Source organism: Salmo salar, chromosome ssa01 (genome assembly GCF_905237065.1).
Source record: "Salmo salar chromosome ssa01, Ssal_v3.1, whole genome shotgun sequence".
Lineage (NCBI taxonomy): Eukaryota > Metazoa > Chordata > Actinopteri > Salmoniformes > Salmonidae > Salmo > Salmo salar.
Window position 1 is genome coordinate 123,486,763 of NC_059442.1, and position 19,012 is coordinate 123,505,774.

Sequence of the window (19,012 nt, forward strand, 5' to 3'; positions counted from 1 at the left end):
CCCACCTGTGGATGTCGGGCCCTCATACCACCCTCATGGAGTTTGTTTCTGACTGTTTGAGCAGACACATGCACATTTGTGGCCTGCTGGAGGTCATTTTGCAGGGCTCTGGCAGTGCTTCTCCTGCTCCTCCTTGCACAAAGGCGGAGGTAGCGGTCCTGCTGCTGGGTTGTTGCCCTCCTACGGCCTCCTCCACGTCTCCTGATGTACTGGCCTGTCTCCTGGTAGTGCCTCCATGCTCTGGACACTACGCTGCTAATTGCCTATAATTTCCACCTGTTGTCTATTCCATTTGCACAACAGCATGTGAAATTTATTGTCAATCAGTGTTGCTTCCTAAGTGGACAGTTTGATTTCACAGAAGTGTGATTGACTTGGAGTTACATTGTGTTGTTTAAGTGTTCCCTTTATTTTTTTGAGCAGTGTATATTCACCCCACCCAGTATTGTAATCAAAACTTAACAGAAAGCATGTAGTCCTTGGCTCAGACAGTGTAGTAGTGTGGGCTCGATAGCATCTCATTAGTGCGTAAGATCTTGAGAGTCAGCTGTACATGTGATGGAAGAATGCACTGTGCATGCAAAGGGTTGCAATTCCATTGAATTGGGGATAGTTTAACCAAAATATGCCATAAGACCTAGAATTGCCTTATGTTTATCCTATAAAAAAGGTTCACTGTTATGAACAATTTCTTTTTTAATTTAAGCAAAATTCCCCAAATTCCAGGGCTCAACTTCCCTTTGAAATGTCTGGAAAAATTTGAAAAATATAGGAGCACAATGGAAAATATTGCAAGTAACAAGCCATTTTCTTTATAGTAATGGTGCTCAGTGTATTCCCCATGGCACTCGGGCTGCGGTACAGTGAAGTAATCATTGCAACAATTATCATCTGGGTGATTTTTTTTCTAGGTGCTCTGGTGCTCCTAAATCTTAATTCCAGGTCGCACAGCAAAATATTTAGGCGCATATGCAAGTAAGAAGGTTGCACTGTAGAGTCCTGGTGTGGTACATGTTCAGAATGTGCAGGATCAAATAACACCTCCATTCAGATAAATAATTAGCAGCCTATCTGTTGATTATTAGTCATTGTGGCATATCCTTCTCATTTAGGGACCCCTTGGGGATAGAATCCTACTGACGGGATTGCTAGCATGGCGGGAAATTCAAAACAGCAAAAATCTAAATCAAAGACTGTTGACATCTAGTGGAAGCCATAGGAAGTGCAAAATGAATCCTTTGTCACTGTGTGTTTTATTGGCAATGACTTGAAAATAGTACAGCCACAAGATTTTCATTTCCTGCTTGTATTTTTTCTCAGGTTTCTGCCTGCCATATGAGTTCTGTTATACTTAGAGACACCATTCAAACAGTTTTAGAAACTTCAGAGTGTTTTCTATCCAAATCTTCTATTATTCTATTTTCTGGGCCAGAGTAGTAACCTGTTTAAATTGGGTACGTTTTTCATCCGGCCGTGAAAATACTGCCCCCTAGCCCCTAGAGGTTAACAATTTTATTTCCACTTTCCATTTATTTTGATAATCTCCTAACTTGCTTTGGTGCACACGGAGGCTCTATGACTAGTTGATGACTTGTGATTGGCCGACAAAAATAAGTTACATGCGCCACTCTGCATAGGCTATTTAATCTAATTGAGCAGTGGCGACATACAGTTAACGTTTCACCCACAACTCTCTGTCCATTGCTGTAAAGCCAAAAATGTTACCACCAGACGCCTCACAAGTCCTCAACTGGCAGCTTCATTAAAAAGTACCCGCAAAACACCAGTCTCAATGTCAACAGCAAAGAGGTGACTCCGGGATGCTGGCCTTCCTCTGTCCAGTGTCTGTGTTCTTTTGCCCATCTTAATCTTTTCTTTTTATTGGCCAGTCTTTATTGGCCAGTATGGCTTTTTTTTAACAACTCTGCCCAGAAGGCCAGCATCCCGGAGTCGCATCTTCACTGTTGACGTTGAGACTGGTGTTTTGCGGGTACTATTTAATGAAGCTGCCAGTTGAGGACTTGTAAGGCGTCTGTTTCTCAAACTAGACACTAATGTACTTGTCCTCTTTCTCAGTTGTTCACCGGGGCCTCCCACTTCTCTTCCTATTCTGGTTAGAGCCAGTTTGCACTGTTCTGTGAAGGGAGCAGTGCACAGCGTTGTACGCGATCTTCAGTTTCTTGGCAATTTCTCACATGGAATAGCCTTCATTTCTCAGAACAAGAATAGACTGACGAGTTTCAGAAGAAAGTTCTTTGTTTCTGGACATTTTGAGCCTGTAATCGAACCCACAAATGCTGATGCTCCAGATACTCAACTAGCCTAAAGAAAGCCAGTTTTATTGTTTCTTTAATCAACAGTTTTCAGCTGTGCTAACATAATTGCAAACGGGTTTTCTAATGATCAATTAGCCTTTTAAAATGATCAACTTGGATTAGCTAACACAATGTGCCATTGGAACACAGGAGTGATGGTTGCTGATAATGAGCCTCTGTACGCCTATGTATAATTTCCATTAAAGAAATCTGCTGTTTCCAGCTATTTAAACATTAACAATGTCTGCACTGCATTTCTGATCTATTTGATGTAATTTTAATGGACAAAAAGTGTTTTTCTTTCAAAAACTTGGACTTTTCTAAGTGACCACAAACTTTTGAACGGTAGTGTATATGCACACAGTACCAGTCAAAAGTTTGGATACACCTACTCATTCAAGTTTTAAAAAAAACTAAAAATTTCAATATTTTTTTAAAACTATTTTCTACATTGTAGGACAATAGTGAACACATCAAAACTATGAAATAACATATATGGAATCATGTAGTAACCAAAAAAGTGTGAACAAATCAAAATATATTTTAGATTCTTCAAAGTAGCCACCCTTTGCCTTGATGACAGCTTTGCACACTCTTGGCATTCTCTCAACCAGTTTATGAGGAATGCTTTTCAAACAGTCTTGAAGGAGTTCCCACATGCTGAGCACTTGTTGGCTGCTTTTCCTTCACTCTGCGGTCCAACTCATCCCAAACCATCTCAATTAGGTTGAGGTCTGGTGATTGTGGAGACCAGGGCACCTGATGCAGCACTCAATCACTCTCCTTTTTGGTCAAATACCCCTTACACAGCCTGGAGGTGTGTTTTGGGTCATTGTCCTTGTCCATGATAGTCCCACTAAGCGCAAACCAAATAGGATGGGGCATCGCTTCAGAATGCTGTGGTAGCCATTCTGGTTTAGTGTGCCTTGAATTCTAAAAAAATCACTGACCATGTCACCAGCAAAGCACCCCCACACCATCACACCACCTCCATGCTTTCTGGTGGGAACCACACGTGCAGAGATAATCTGTTCACATTTGGACAGATTTCCACCGGTCTAATGTCCATTGCTCCTGTTTCTTGGCCCAAGTAAGTCTCTTCTTCTTATTGGTGTCCTTTAGTAGTGGTTTCTTTGCAGTAATTCGACCACACCGTCACCTCTGAACAGTTGATGTTGAGATGTGTCTGTTACTTGATCTCTGAAGCATTTATTCAGGCTGCAATCTGAGGTGCAGTTAACTCTAATGAACTTATCCCTCTGCAGCAGAGGTATCTCTGGGTCTTCCTTTCCTGTGGCGGTCCTCATGAGAGCCAGTTTCATCATAGCGCTTGATGGTTTTTGCGACTGGACTTGAAGAAACGTTCAGTTCTTGAAATTTTCCACATTGACTGACCTTCATGTCTTAAAGTATTGATGGACTGTCGTTTCTCTTTGCTTATTTCAGCTGTTCTTGCCATAATATGGACTTGGTCTTTTACCAAATAGGGCCATCTTCTGTATACCACCCCTACCTTGTCACAACACAACTGATTGGCTCAAGAAGGAATGAAATTCAACAAATTATCTTTTAACAAATGCACACCTGTTATTTGAAATGTATTCCAGGGTCCTCATTTATCAATGTTGCATACGAACAGAAATGTTCGTAAACCATGCGTGCGATCATTTATAAGCAAAGTGTGGGATTTATCAATTTGTACTTCTACTTGAGAATGTGCGTAAATGTAAGCACACCTCTGACCCTGCGTACACACAGCACCTTGTGGTAGAAAAGTCAAACTGCTAATGAAATACCATCCACCAAATGGAGAAAGGACTGACATACAGTACTGGACCAAATCATAAACTATGATGAAAAAAGATAATACATGAATAGTTTATTCATGCGTTTTCTTTTATAGACACTTAAGCTACTCATAGTTTTCTCAGAGTGCTATCGAATTCATAAACATGAAACCATTTAAGCCTAATTGAATAATAAAGTAAATTAGAGAGTGGAATGTAAGGTTGGAGGCAATTTAGTTAAACCAGTTAAAGGATAAAGGCAACACTGAGGTATTGTGACTTGTCCAAAATGGCAAATCTTGCATTGCTGGAGGATCTTGTTTTGCTTCCACTTCGGTGATCAAAAGTTATATTTCTGCGTCCAAAACGTTTTTTTCTTTGTCTTTCATTTCTCCATGTTGGCGGACAGAAATTAGAGACATTTCTTGCAGCTTTAAAGGGAAGGTTTGTGACCATAAATGGTCATATAGGGCAGTTCTTTATGTAAATGAGACTTCACCTGCACAGTGTTTTAGAACGTGTCTGATTTATCAAGGCAAAATACTTACTGGTGTGTGTACATCAAGCGTACGAGCAATTGATAAATACAAACTTTTTTTTACTTGCGAAAATTCTACAGTTTCTTCATGCGAGTTAATTTAGAAGCTTTTCTATGCAACATTGATAAAAGAGGGCCCAGGTGACTACCTCATGAAGCTGGTTGAGAGAATTCCAAGTGTGCAAAGATGTCATCAAGGCAAAGGGTGGCTGTTTGAAGAATCTCATATTTTGATTTGTTTAACACTTTTTTGGTTACGTCATGATTCCATGTGTAATTTCATAGTTTTGATGTCTTCACTATTATTCTTCAGTGTAAAAAATTAAGAAAAACCCTTGAATTAGTCGGTGTGTCCAAACTGTGTGTGTGAGAGGGAGAACGGTTCGGTACAAATACGTGTACCGTTACACCCCTGAATAGATCATTGGCTCCATGTCATTTTCTGCTGATCAATTATGCATGGTTCTATGCTTTCCTTCTTTTAACTAGACCAGCCCAGAACAAAACAGGTCCCTGCTGAGTTTTTTTTTCCATGACAGGGTCTTTGACCATGGCTGGTAAAATAAGGGTTAAATAAAAATGAATACATTTGACAAAGAACCTGGCTGCTAATAGTAAAGAAAGAAAGGAGTGAATTTCAGTATCCTAATTGGTATGTGTAAGCTACTTTTAGTAGCTAAGTGGGAGAGAGAAGTGTCTGCTCGTCCTAGTAGAGAGGGGAAGGAGTGAGGATTAGTATCCTGATTAGTATTGTACTGTAGTAGGTAGAAGTTGAGGAGAAAACCATGAGGGAGATTGTGATGTCTGCTCTGCTTAGTATTGTTTAGTAGGTAGGGACTAGTAGAAAGCCATGTGGGAGATGTGACGTTTGCTCGTCCTATTAAAAAGAGAAGTAAGGAGAAGCATCCTGAATAATAAGTGTATTATAGGTAGGAGATGTGAAGTCGGCTCGTATTAGTATTGTATTAGCTAAGTAGGAGAACCATGAGGGAGATGTGTGGAGTCTGTTCCTCTTAGATTGAGGATTTGTTGTATAGTAAGTGTATAGTATGAATTTAAGTAGGAAGAGAAACCCATGAGGGAGATTTGTGGAGTCTGCTATTATTAGGTTGAGATAGCGTTGATCTCATTCAGGTTGAGTGGTACTATAGTCTAACTCGGGTCTTCCACCTGTTCTTGCCTAGGGACCCCCGCCAAGGCAAACCGGGAACCCAGGAACGTCCATCATATGTTAAAAAAAAATGGCCCACTTGTCTTATCATCGGGTGAAGGATAATCGCAAGAAGTAAACAACAATTTAAAATGAATAGATTTGTTAGATACACTACATGACTAAAAGAATTTGGACATCTGCTCGTCCAGCGTCTCATTCCAATATCATGGGTATTAATATGGAGTTGGTCCCACCTTTGTTGCCGTAACAGCCTCCACTTTTCTGGGAAGGCTTTTCTCTACATGTTGGAACATTTCTGCTGGAACTTGCTTCCGTTCAGCCACAAGGGCATTAGCGATGTCGGGCACTGATGTTGGTCGATTAGGCCTGACTCGCAGTTGGCGTTCCAATTCATCCCAAAGGTGTTCGATGGGGTTGAGGTCAGGGCTCTGTGCAGGCCAGTCAAGTTCTTCCACACCGATCTCAACAAGCCATTTCTGTATTGACTTCGCTTTGTGAACGGGGGCATTGTCATGCTGAAACAGGAAAGGGCCTTCCCCAAACTGTTGCCACAAAGTTGGAAGCATAGAATCATCTAGAATGTCATTGTATGCTGTAACGTTAAGATTTCCCTTCACTAGAACTAAGGGGCCTAGCCCGAACCATGAAGAATATCCCCAGACCATTATTCCTCCTCCACCAAACTTTACAGTGCTAGATGGTAAAGCGTGATTCATCACTTCAGAGAACGCATTTCCACTGCTCCAGAGTCCAATGATGGCGAGATTTACACCACTCCAGCTGATGCTTGGTATTGCACATGGTGATCTTTGGCTTGTGTGCAGCTGCTCGGCTAATAGAAGCTGTTTAGCTGGTTAAACAAAGGTATTTGTATTTATTATGGATCTCCATTAGCTGCTGCCAAAGCAGCAGCTACTCTTCCTGGGGTCCAGCAAAATGAAGGCAGTTTATACAATTTTAAAACATTACAATACATTCACAGATTTCACAACACACTGTGTGCCCTCAGGCCCCTACACTACCACATAGCTACAGTACTAAATCCGTGTGTGTGTGTGTGTGTGCGCATGGCGTTAGCCATGTGTTGGAAAAAATGTATGTCCAAGCCAAGAAAGCTTGCCTCGTCTGTGGTCCCCTTTAGCTCAGTTGGTAGACCATGGCAGTTGCAACACCAGGATAATGGTTTCGATTCCCGGGACCACCCATATGTAAAAAAATAATAATTATGCAAGCATGACTGAAAGTCGCTTTGGATAAAAGCGTCTGGTGAATGGCCTAAGTTACTGGTACTCGGGTGCTTTTTCAAAGCCTATGTCAGATGCACCAGTGAGTGTAATTATCTGCAATAAGTGTAATTTGCTTGAGAGAGAAATAAAGTTGACATTAGGAAGAAGATATTCTCATCTTTTCTGCTGTAGGTATGTAATTACAAATCTGTTCATTATTTTGTTGCTAGCAATATTCATAAAAACATGGAAATATTATTTTTTTTCTCCCACTTTTGAAAAATATTATCGTAGATCCCCTCCTGTACTCTGGTCTAACTCTAACAGGTCTTTATGGGGATGGTGTGGAGTCATGTAGAGGACATGGCAGTGTGAGAGATCTGGTGTGATGGCGTGGAGGTAGGGAAGGCCGACAGACACTGAAATGACCCCCTACCTCCCTGAGAGAGGGGACCAGGGAGGCCAAGCAGAGAGGCTGATGGGTAGACAAGACACACACACCCCCCACAAACAGCCAGCTAGAGTGCAAGACGGGGTCACAGGCGTCTTCTTACAACACTTCACTATGCCCATCCGTATCCACCCGAGGTTCAAACTACATTATTTCCAGCCCCACCTCCCTTAAGAGAGTACCACCCAGATTGCAGAGAGTGCTTTCTCCTCTCCAGTCACCTTGACTTCTATCTCCTGCACTCTTCTGTCTCAGCATGCTTAGTGCCTCATGGTGCACAGAGAACCATGTACACACACAACCACAAAGTTCAAATATACATAGCATAGTCAACATCCGGGTACCTGTAGGCCTATTGTTACTATATTATGTATTCAAAGTTTACTTTTATTTATAATGTTTTGTAAATGCTGCTGCATTTCAGCCCAATTAATTTTCAACAAAATTATTTAGCATTTTATTTGATCTCTTGCTAGATAGATAATTACTTTTCAGACAGCCATAAACTACACGTCAAAGTGATGCTGTTTTATTCCGCTTGGGATAACATATTCAAGGTCTATTATGAAAATCTCACTTGGCTTAAGTAAGTAAGGTATAAAATGTTTTTATATATATAAATATATATAGTGGTAATGGTGGGCGACAAAAATGCCAGGCTAAGCCGTTCTTTTTTTGTTCCCTCTGTTTTATTATTTAATTCCCTCAATTTTATTATCCTTGGAATCGGCAAGATTTTCTATTCGTTGAGTCTTCTGCACCCCAAAGGCCTTACCCAGAAACGTGTGTGTGTGTGTGTGTGGACGTGTTTAACTATACTTGTGGGGACCAGAAGTCCCCACAAAAATAGTAAATTAACAAAATGTGACCAACTGGGGACATTGTGTTTGTCCCCACAAGGTCAAATACTATTTCTAGGGGGTTAAGGGTAGAATTAGGGTTGGTTTTAGGGTTAGGAGCTAGGGTTAGGGAAAATAGGATTGGATGTTAGCCAACAGTCAGGCTAGGATAGGTAGCTAGCTAGCTAGAGTATGCCTGGAATTCTTGCCTTGTGTACGGATGAGAACATTTCATTGCACTTGTTAACACCAAAGCCTCCTGGAAATGATAAATAATAAATTAGCATTCCTTTCTGCTGCTGAGTCACATACACAATTGTAAACCAATCATAAACGCATTCAGGCGCTTGGCTGGTGCCATGATTTACTGGACGTGAGCTATGGCCTTAATCTTGTTCCCAAACACTTTTGTGCTCAATAGCCTGGGGACGAGGTTAGCTATAGCCCTGTGCATGTGGGGTAAAACACTGGGTCATGGCGAAGAGGCGCACAAAATGGACTGTCCATGTGGCATGAATCAGAGTTTGCACGAAGTGTATAGGCCTACTTATATTTAACAAGAATGCATGACAAACAAAGCACACTAGACGAAATGGCGAAATGAGGAAGTAGTTTACATAAGAAGTCCTAGCAATGGAGAGCTGAGACCATGGTCGACATTCAGTGGCGCTTTGATCGATCTGCGCGGGAGATCCGAGGGAACAAATAAATACATTGAGCAAATTAATGAATACATTGAAGGAACAAATGTTTTATATTGAGGGAACTAATTTGAGGGAGGGAAGTTGGGAACAAATAACAAAAAACTAAGGGAACAGATAAGCCTGGCTGTTTTTTTTTTTCATTCTCTCCACCATGACATCTATGGGACTCCATAGATATAGCCAGACAATTTTCTTTTAGAAGGTAAGAACTTTTGTTCAGGAAAATGTCTGTAAAAGCTGACTTGGTTGATCTCCTATTATGAATTTTAAAAGCGTTACTAAACATAAATGTCTGAGGTCAGACAGAGGCTTTTGTAGGAAAGTTGAAACCAACACTGCAGCAGCACCTGCACTTCTCTTTTCTACTGTTCTGAATGGCTAACATTTCATTTTCTAAAATGTTTTACATTTGGACACACAGGCAGCCTTCTTTTTCTTCACATTGTGAATCCCTCTATTCAACCCTCCCATACTCATTATGCATGCACCATTACACAATATTGTCCATTAATCCAACACTGCTCTCACCTCAACTCACTGCTTTCCATCTTTATTAAATACTTATATGAATATTGCACTCTGTTCTGTTTCTCTCCTCTGCTCCTGATCATTCTACTGAAATCTGAAACACTTTACTTCTTAGTTTTCTGCCCCGAAATTCTATAGATTTAAGTCAGGAGGACTGAGACTAGACACTCAAACACTCAACACCTCTTGGAAAGCCATTCAGGTGTGTCTTTGTCTTTACAAGTTGGGCTATTGTTCCACTGAAAAATTCAACTCTGTGTTAGACTGTGCTGTTTCTCTCTCCTCTCCTGAGTATTCTACCATGAAACACACAGGAGCTCTGCTGAGGCTTCTAGGCATCTGCCCCCAAGATGTTTCAGTGTTGGGGAGGGGTGGGGGTCGGGGATAAGGCCGAGGTTAACACTCATAAAGTCATAGAATGCCACGGTCGGAACCTGGGGCCCTCGACTTGGAACATCTTTATTTTGAGCCTGTCAGGCCGACTCCCAGCCTCTCCTCCATTGGTCTGGCCGTGGCTGCGTTTACGCTCGAGGCTCGCACTAAGGCTTCGGGGAAAATGTTGATATTATTCCGGGTGGTGGGGGCCTGTTTTTATGAGCAGGGAGGGCTGCGTGCAAGAGACTACCGAGGTTAAGTTTTGTTGGCTGTGAGCAGGAAAGGGGGGAGGGTGTGGTTTCACTTAAAAGGGGAAATTATGTGAGGTTCCCTCCTCACTATGTAAAGCGCTATAAGCGTCTGGACAAAACGTTGCGTAAATTCAGTCAATTATTATGATCCTTACAGGGGGTTTTCTGGATAAAAAAGGGGCTTAGGTGGTGAGAGTGGCAGGGGGCGTGGCAGGGGATGCGGTCGACCCTGTTGGAGAGGCTGAAACATTTTAAAGGTCCCCGTCTTGGCGGTGGCAAGTAATTATTCCATTTTTAAGCCAATTTCGTGCAATTCTACAAATGTCTTGATGAGGCTGATATTATTTATTTTTTTCAGTTTAAAGAACATTTCCTGCAATTCTACACATTTTGCCATGCAGCTGAGAGAAAATGTTGCCGTTTAAAGCTAATTTCCTGCAATTCCATGCATTTTGCCATGGCTAATGCTGTGTTCTTTTGCGCAAACATAATAACAATCTATACTGCTAAATGCATTGTTTTTGGAATTTTCAATTCTCCCAGTCTAACCAGGTTTCCATCCAACCTTTTTATGCAAGTAAAGTACATGTCCGATTAAAAAAAATGTCACGACAGGCCTGATGAAAACATGCGAGAAATGGCGGTTGAAACACCTTTTATGTGCAGATATTGATATAATAACCATTATATCGAAGTAAACTTGAAGTCACGCGATGATGTGTTGTGTAGTCCTCCTACTACGACTCGGGAAAGCATGCAGTTTATTAGGCTACAGATGAAATAAATTAGGATGAACTTTACAAGGTTGTGAAAGTGCATGGTGATAAGCTTGATGCTCCTTTCCAAAAAATATCGAGGGTCTTATTCTGGTGACATGATGATCGATGCTTGGCTGCTGTGTGACAAATAATTATAATCTCATCATGTAGGCTATACCTGCACTGTATCTGTGAGCTGTTGGCTAGAGCGCACGTGCCAAGACCAGAGTGGGCACATTCGCTATAGTCTATAACACTTTATTTTTTTCACAAAACCATCAGTAGAGATAAATGCCATGGAAGCCTATTTCATTTAACTGCAAAAGTAATTTTTATGTGCACTACGTCATCACGCACAGCCTTTTATCCCCAACAAGTACATTTGATGAAAACACATCTGGTGGGAAAATGCACATCTATTTATACGGATTTCAGAATATTCGCATGAAAAATCTCACCAATTGGATGGAAACCTAGCACTGTGTAGGTTTTATTTGAGTGATATCTCAAATATTATATTATTTAAAACTATATAGGTCCATTATCTTTTCGACATACTTTATATCCTTTAAGTCAACACTGAAAGCCTTTTTCCATCCCGCAAATGTATAATAAAAAAATGACACTGTTTGGATTTAAGCGACCAGAAAAAGCGCTTTGGGTGCCCGCCCAAGGATTTCAATGGCAGAAAAATCCCTGCATTATTAAGTTGGGGGGTAAAGTGAGATCTGTGTGTGTGCATGTCTGCTGCAGTTTGTGTCTCTGATTTTCTGTCTGAGGCAGCCAGGCGTGATGCTCAGGGAACTTGTCCCAGGGAACTTGTCAGAAAACATCTGACAGCAGATCAGTGTGACAGACAGTCATTGCTTTAGGCTCTTCTTCTAGACTAGGACCCACCACATCCCCAACTAGTCTTTGACTCAATTTACTGCTCTATATCTGAGTTGTAATAAGATGTGGAAATTCAGTGATTGTCTGTTATTGCTTTGACATATTGCAAAACAATGTGAGTGACTCTGTCATTGTGTGTGTTAAGCTATAGGACATCTATTTTTGGAAACATCTGTATGTTTGGACTGTGGTGGTGTTTTTGTTGTGTTTTGTTGCTTGCATGTCCTAGCCGGGCAGCATGTCTCTATATAGTTTTATATAAACATAGTGGGGAGGGAGGAATCATTCTGTGCTGCTGGTCCCAGGGGGTTCAGGAAGCTAGCTACGGTTGCACACAGGGCACCATGACTCTCCTGTTCCCTGTGACCCTCTCTCGTATCTACTGTCACATATCAGTTTAATAACCACCACACACACACACACACAATACAATCACACACACAACCCTCCCCTCTATGCTAGGCTAACATACTGTAGCTCAGGGTGATAGTACTGCATGCGCCCTAGCCCCATAACACTATAAATAGCCCAGTGAAATATAACATGGGAAAGGAACAGAGAGCAGAGCAGAGCACTGAACACCTATAGTCTTATAATTAAAAGCTGTGGAGCCAGTGAGCCAGCCGTGTAGGATCCAGCTCTTCTAGAGAATGTAATGTAGGTCACAGAGGTTTGGCAGGCAGTGGCACTGCAGTACTGGGAAACACTGTCTGGCTGGCTGGCTGGCTGGCTGGCTGACTGACTATATATCACTGCAGCACTGGAAACAGGCTGGCTAGCTGACTGGCTGGCTGGCTGGCTGGCTGGCTATATGTCACTGCAGCACATGGCACTGGCTGGCTCTTGCTCTCTGGCTAGCCTTATCATGGAGACCGGCTACTGACTGGCCTGCTCTGGCTGGCTGGCTGACTGATTGACTGGCTATATAGCATTGCTGTAGCTGGCCCTGTTTGGCTGGCTGGCTAACTTATTACAAATCACTGCAGCGCTGGAAACACAAAATACAGCCTGGCTGACTGAATGGCTGGCCACATATCTCTGCTCTGCGTGGCCTGGGTCTATGCCTGCCTGGCTGGCCAATCTTTAAAGAGAGAAAATTGATGAATGGTGGCGCTATTGGATTTTATGAGTGTTGGCCTGCTTCATGTTTTCCATACCTCTGTAGCGTGGGCGTGGTGTTGAATTTGAACACAAGCAGTGGAAAAATCTGCTGGAAATATCTTGGATAGTGTTGTTTAGGATGTGATGGGGCTTTTGTTGAAGGGTTAGAATGTTGGTTGAGGACAGTTTCATATGAATTGCTTGCTTTAGGTTCTTGTGTTTTTATGATGGTTTGATAGGAAAGGGGATACCTATTCAGTTGCACAACTGAATGCATTCAACCGAAATGTGTCTAAATCAGAGAGATGGGGGGGGGCTACCTTGACCGACGTCCACGTCGTTGGCGCCCGGGGGAGCAGTTGTTCTTAGGAGTTAACTGCCTTGCTCAAGGCCAGAACGGCATTTTTTTTTTCCAACCTTGCCGGCTTTGGGATTTGAACCAACGACCTTTTGGTTACTGGCCCAACGCTCTTAACCGCTAGGCTACCTGCCCCTTATAGTTGAAAGGAAGGCATGTTCAAAAAGTCACTTTTCTTAATTGAACATCTCATTGTAATCAGATTTTAGTCCAGGGTTGTTACCTGAAAGAATATTAGTTGTTATACCCCCTCCTTACACAGACACGTAAGCGCCTGTTGATCTGAAGCTAAGGGCGACAGTAGAACAAATGTGCTTAATGCTGTTGCATCAGTCAGCTCCTTGTGAAGCAGAGACCCACACCACATGGGGAAGCACCTATTATTTATAAGAACTCACAGGCCTTATGGTAGCAGGCGGCCATAGCTGTTAGCTGAAGATAGATCTGTGGTGTTTTAGTATTTGACTGAAAGAAGTAGACAGACTCTGGTAGATGAGCTATGTCTGTGCCAGGGGAGACAGTGTGTTAGAAGGTAGAGACATAGTGGGACTGTGTTACAATAGATGATCAAGTGAGAGCAGGCAGACCGAGAGGGAGTGACTGAGTCGCAGCTGAACAGATGGACATGGAGTCGGCCGTGGCCCTGTGACAGGGTGCTTGAGGTCGCTGGCTTGGTTCAGGCTGGCCAGACAGAGTAGCCTGGGCATCACCGCGTCACGCTTTGCCACGTGGTTAACAGAAGCCTTACCTGCCTGCTCCTCTCATTACAGGAGACAGCAGCAGAGACCACCGGGGGGAGGAGGAGGAGACAGGAAGACCCAGCAGCAGCAGTCGCCACAACAACAACAACAAACAGTCAATCAACACCCTCGTGACCAGCAGCAGCACAGAGGACAGTGTGGGGGTAGCCATGGGCAGCAGTTCCAGGGCCACGGCGGGCAGCGCCAGGGGCCCCCCCACCATGGCTACAGCCAGAACCGCCGCTGGCACCACAACCAGCAGGGGCAGGGAGGAGAACAGGGACCGCAGGGTGGCCCGGCAATGGACAGAGACAGGGGGGCAACCCCAACGGGAGACAGAGACAAGGGGGCACCACCCAGAAAAAACGAAGAGACTGATGATGTAAAGGCAGAGGAGGCCAGCGCTAGGCTAGAGCCAGAGAGCTCAAGGGGCCCCAATGACGGGCCTCCCAGCCAGCCTGGGAGCCAGGGTGGCCCTAAAGTCAGTCTTCTGCCGTCGTCCAAAGAGAGGCTGAGGAGGAGGCTAAAAGACAAGGTAAACGAAAGCTCTTTACTGTCTTATCTGTCTGTCAATCACCATCACATGCCATGGCCACACCCTCCCCTTTCTACACACACATGCACACATGCACATTACACCACATGCGCATTGCGTACACACACATAAACCCACAGTAACTAATGCACCTTTTTAGATGCATACAAAGTCATTCTCACACACAGGTTTCTCAGTAAGGTTTCAGTCTGGATTAACAGTGGTGGCTTGTCTGTAGATTTTGCTGTCGTGGGTAAACTTCTCTTCTCGTTGGGAGGAGGATAAGTAGCTGGCGCAACAGCCTTTAATGTTTTCTGCTGTGTGCTAGGCTTTTGTATTGCTGGTCTCAGCTCCAGCGTCCCCACAACCAGCCCAGCCTTAGCTCAGGACTACTTTCTCCTCCCTCCATCTAAGCCTGCATCCTAAATGGCACCCTTTTCCCTATATAGTTCCCTACTTTTGACGAGTCCATAGGGCTCTGGTCAAAAGTAGTTCACTATGTAAGGAATAGGGTGTCATTTGGGACATAACCTAACTAATTTCTAACGCTGTGTGTTTGTTTAGTTTGCAAGTATCTAAGACATGGAGGCTCCTAACCCCCTTACAGCCTCCGACAACAAGACTGAGATTAACTGACAGCTTCAAACACGCCGATATGGAGGGAAAACACAGGCTGTGTCTCAGATGGCACCCTATTCCCTATATAGTGTGTTATATTTGACCACAGCCCATAGGGGTATAGTCAAAAGTAATGCACTATATAGGTGAATAAGGTGCTATTTGGGACGCAGACACAGAGGAATTTTGCTAAATGGGAGGAAACATGGGATATTATCCTCAGCCTGGTCTCTGTCTGCGTTTGAGTCCAGGGTTGTATTCATTGAGGCATACCGTAGCAAAACAGTTTGAAATGGAAAACTAAAACTGCGCTTCTAATTGAATAAATCTACGTAGTACCTCTTTCAGTCCACTTTCTTCCGTTCGCTGCCTAGTGAATAAGACCCAGTTTTACTCATTAAGGCTAGTTCTATGTGCTGTGTTGTATGGTGAGAATACCCTGACCAGCCCTGTTGACTAACTTATATGGGGTTAAGGCAGCACATTATGTCATATCGTATTGATCTATTGTCAAACCATATTTCCTCTCATGAGCTTTTTTACTCCCTGGGTAGTTCCACTTCAAAAAGCACAGAAAATAGGATTTCGACACCCACTATCGCAGATTGTGCTGAAATCATTTCTGTAGTTATAAAGCAAGATTAGCATTCCTGAAACATTATTTTGTTTTAAATACAATTTGATCTCTGAAAAAATTTAATTGTAGAATTGCATGAAATGTGTTTGGAAATTGCAACATTTTCTCTCTGTCTCATGGCAAAATGTGTAGAATTACAGGAAATATACTTTAAAACAACAACAAAAAATTATCCGCCGTCAATACGGGGCCCAGTAAAATGTTTTGCCCATAAGGTGGGGGCAACCAAATCTCTCTTAGGGCCCCCAAAAGGCTGGCCCTGGCTACTGGTATAATTCATTTAGTTAAGTAGTTTAACTGCACAAATGGATTGTTTGCACAAATCAGTTGACTGCATGTGTGGGTATGAGTGTGTGGTACGAAGACCCGCGAGCCACTGCGGCCCCTCATAATGAGTTCAAATTTTTTGTGGCCCCCACCCCCATCAAAGTTGCCCATCCCTGAGAGAGACCATTTCTGGTGAACAAGCAACCCATTAGGTTACAACAGTTCTACTGGTTTTAATGGTAAAAGTCCTAAACGCACACTGTATAGTCTTTTGCAATGGTATTGGGTTGGGTTGTGTTAAATGGTAAATGTCAGTAATCACACTACATACAGTATAGAGCTGTTTTGTAATAATTTTATTGAAAAACATACTAGACATAGACTGCCATGCAATGATTTATAATGGTATTATTTTATTAGGTTTGTCACAACATTTTAGTCACCAGCCCATTTCTACTGTAAATCAATGTTTTGGACTAAAAGTCTTCATAGGAGAATTGCACCATACAGATAGCCCTCTCAGAGAGCTGCCATTTGTTGGACTATTCAAGGAGAGTTAGATTGAAGCATTAGGTTGCTAAGAGAACTACAAACCGAATTGCTTTCATGGAGGACTGGCTTGACTTGATTTATGTTCATCATGAGCAAAAGCTATTGGTTTTCAACCAAAGTTGCAAAGAAAATGTGATCCATTTAATAACCACAAGAGACCAGCTAAATTGATAAAAGAGTATGGCAGTAGCTGGAACAGCAGGATCTATTGGACAAAACCTGGTACTTTCACACTAATTTATGGTGAATTATGCAAGCGACTTAAATGGCAAATTTCTCTGAACAGGGGGGGAAAAAAGTCACCAGATTCACAGGGAATACATTACATACAATGCCTTCACAAAGTGTTCATACCCCTTGACTTATTCCATATTTTGTAGTATTACAATTCAAAATTGATTGAATAAAAAACAATCTCACCCACCTATGCACAATACCCCATAATGGCAAAGTGAAAACATGTTTTTAGTATTTTTTTGCAAATTTATTGAAAATGAAATAAGTATTCAAACCCCTGAGTCAATACATGTTAGAATCATCTTTGTCAGTGATTACAGCTGTGTCTTTCTGGGTAAGTCTCTAAGAGCTTTTTGCACCTGGACAATATTTGCACAAAATTCTCTAAGCTCTGTCAAGTTGGTAGTTAATCATTGTTAGACATCATTTTCAATTCTTGCCATAGTTTTTTAAGCTATTTAAGTCAACTGTGACTAGGCCACTCAGGAACATTCAATGTCGTCTTGGTAAGCAACTCCAATGTGTATTTGCCCTTGTGTTTTTTTACGTTATTGTCCTGCTGAAAGGTGAATTTGTCTCGCAATGTTTGGTGGAAAGCAGACTGAACCAGGGTTTCCTCTAGGATTTTGCCTGTGCTTAGCTCTATTGGGGTGGCAGGTAGCCTCGTGGTTAGAGCGTTGGGCCAGTAACCGAAAGGTTGCTGGATCGAATCCCCGAGCTGACAAGGTAAAAATCTGTTGTTCTGCACCTGAGCAAGGCACTGTTCCCCGGGTGCCGTGGATGTTGATTAAGGTAGCCCCCCTCACCTCTCTGATTCAGAGGGGTTGGGTTAAATGCAGAAGACACATTTCAGTTGAAGGCATTCAGTTGATCCCCTTTCCCCTATTCCATTTATTTTTATCCTAAAAAACGACCTAGTCCTTGCCGATAACATGATGCAGCCACCACTATGCTTGAGAATATGAAGAGTGTCACTGATGTTGTTGGATTTGCCCCAAACATAACATATAAAGTTAATTTCTTTGCCAAATTCTTTGCAGTTTTATTTTAGTGCTATATTGCAAACAGGATGCATTTAAAAAAAATAATAATCTGTACAGGCTTCCTTCTTTTCACTCTGTCATTTAAGTTAGTATTGTGGAGTAACTACAATGTTGTTGATCCATCCTCAGTTTTCTCCTATCACAGCCATTAAACTCTAACTGTTTTAAATTGGCCTCATGATGAAATCCTAGAGGGGTTTCCTTCCTCTCCAGCAACTGAATAAGGAAGGACGTCTGTATCTTTGTAGTGACTGGGTGTATTGATACATCATCCAAAATGTAATTATAATTTCATCACGCTCAAAGGGCTATTCAATGTCTGCTTTTTTTATTTTACCCATTTACCAATGGGTGCCCTTCTTTGCAAGGCATTTGAAAACATCCCTGTTTTTTTGGGATGAATATGTGTTTGAAATTAAAAACCTTACAGATATTTATATGTGTGCGGTACAAAAATGAGGTAGTCGTTCAAAAATCATGTTAAACACTATTATTGCACACAGTGAGTCCAAGCAACTCATTAAGCAGATTTTTACTCCTTAACGTATTTAGGCTTGCCATAACAAATGGGGTTGAATATTTGACTTAAAAGACATTTCAGCTTTTGATTTTTAACTAATTTGTGAACATTCTAAAAACATCATTCCACTTTGACATTATGGGGTGTTTTGTGTAGGCCAGTGACACAAAATCTCAATTTAATCCATTTTAAATTCAGGCTCTAACACAACAAAATGTAGAAAAAGTGGTGCGTGCTTACTATCTGAAGGCACTGGAGGATGGAGAACCAATACTTCGAGCTGCAGCTCCATACTACTTGGCAGACATAGAGAACTGATACTGTTGTTGGGGTGGGGTTGGCGTGGGTTGTGGGGGGTCCGTGGGTGGCTTTTGACCATTTTATTGGATTCCTTATGTCTTACTAAATGGTAGGAATAAGTTTGGTCCAAATCGAACGTTGAGTACTATTATTTATTGAATATGTGAATCCTATAAATTAAAAGGGCCAATTTGGGTGCAATTTCACAAGCGATTTAATAACATTTCAGCAAAATAATGTTGCAGGAAAGCTAATCTTATCTGTTTC

At 42.2% G+C, this 19,012-nt stretch overlaps 1 protein-coding gene across 7 annotated transcripts in view; it reads left to right on the forward strand.

Annotated features, from left to right (window-relative positions):
• Nucleotides 1-19,012, forward strand: part of LOC106561224 (CBP80/20-dependent translation initiation factor) — a 157,929-nt gene that overhangs the window by 88,993 nt on the left and 49,924 nt on the right. For all 7 annotated transcript variants that reach the window (XM_014124945.2, XM_014124977.2, XM_014124951.2 and 4 more), the window contains one exon: nucleotides 14,067-14,571. In XM_014124945.2, the coding sequence (XP_013980420.1) occupies nucleotides 14,067-14,571 (505 nt within the window). The remainder of the gene's footprint in view (nucleotides 1-14,066; nucleotides 14,572-19,012) is intronic.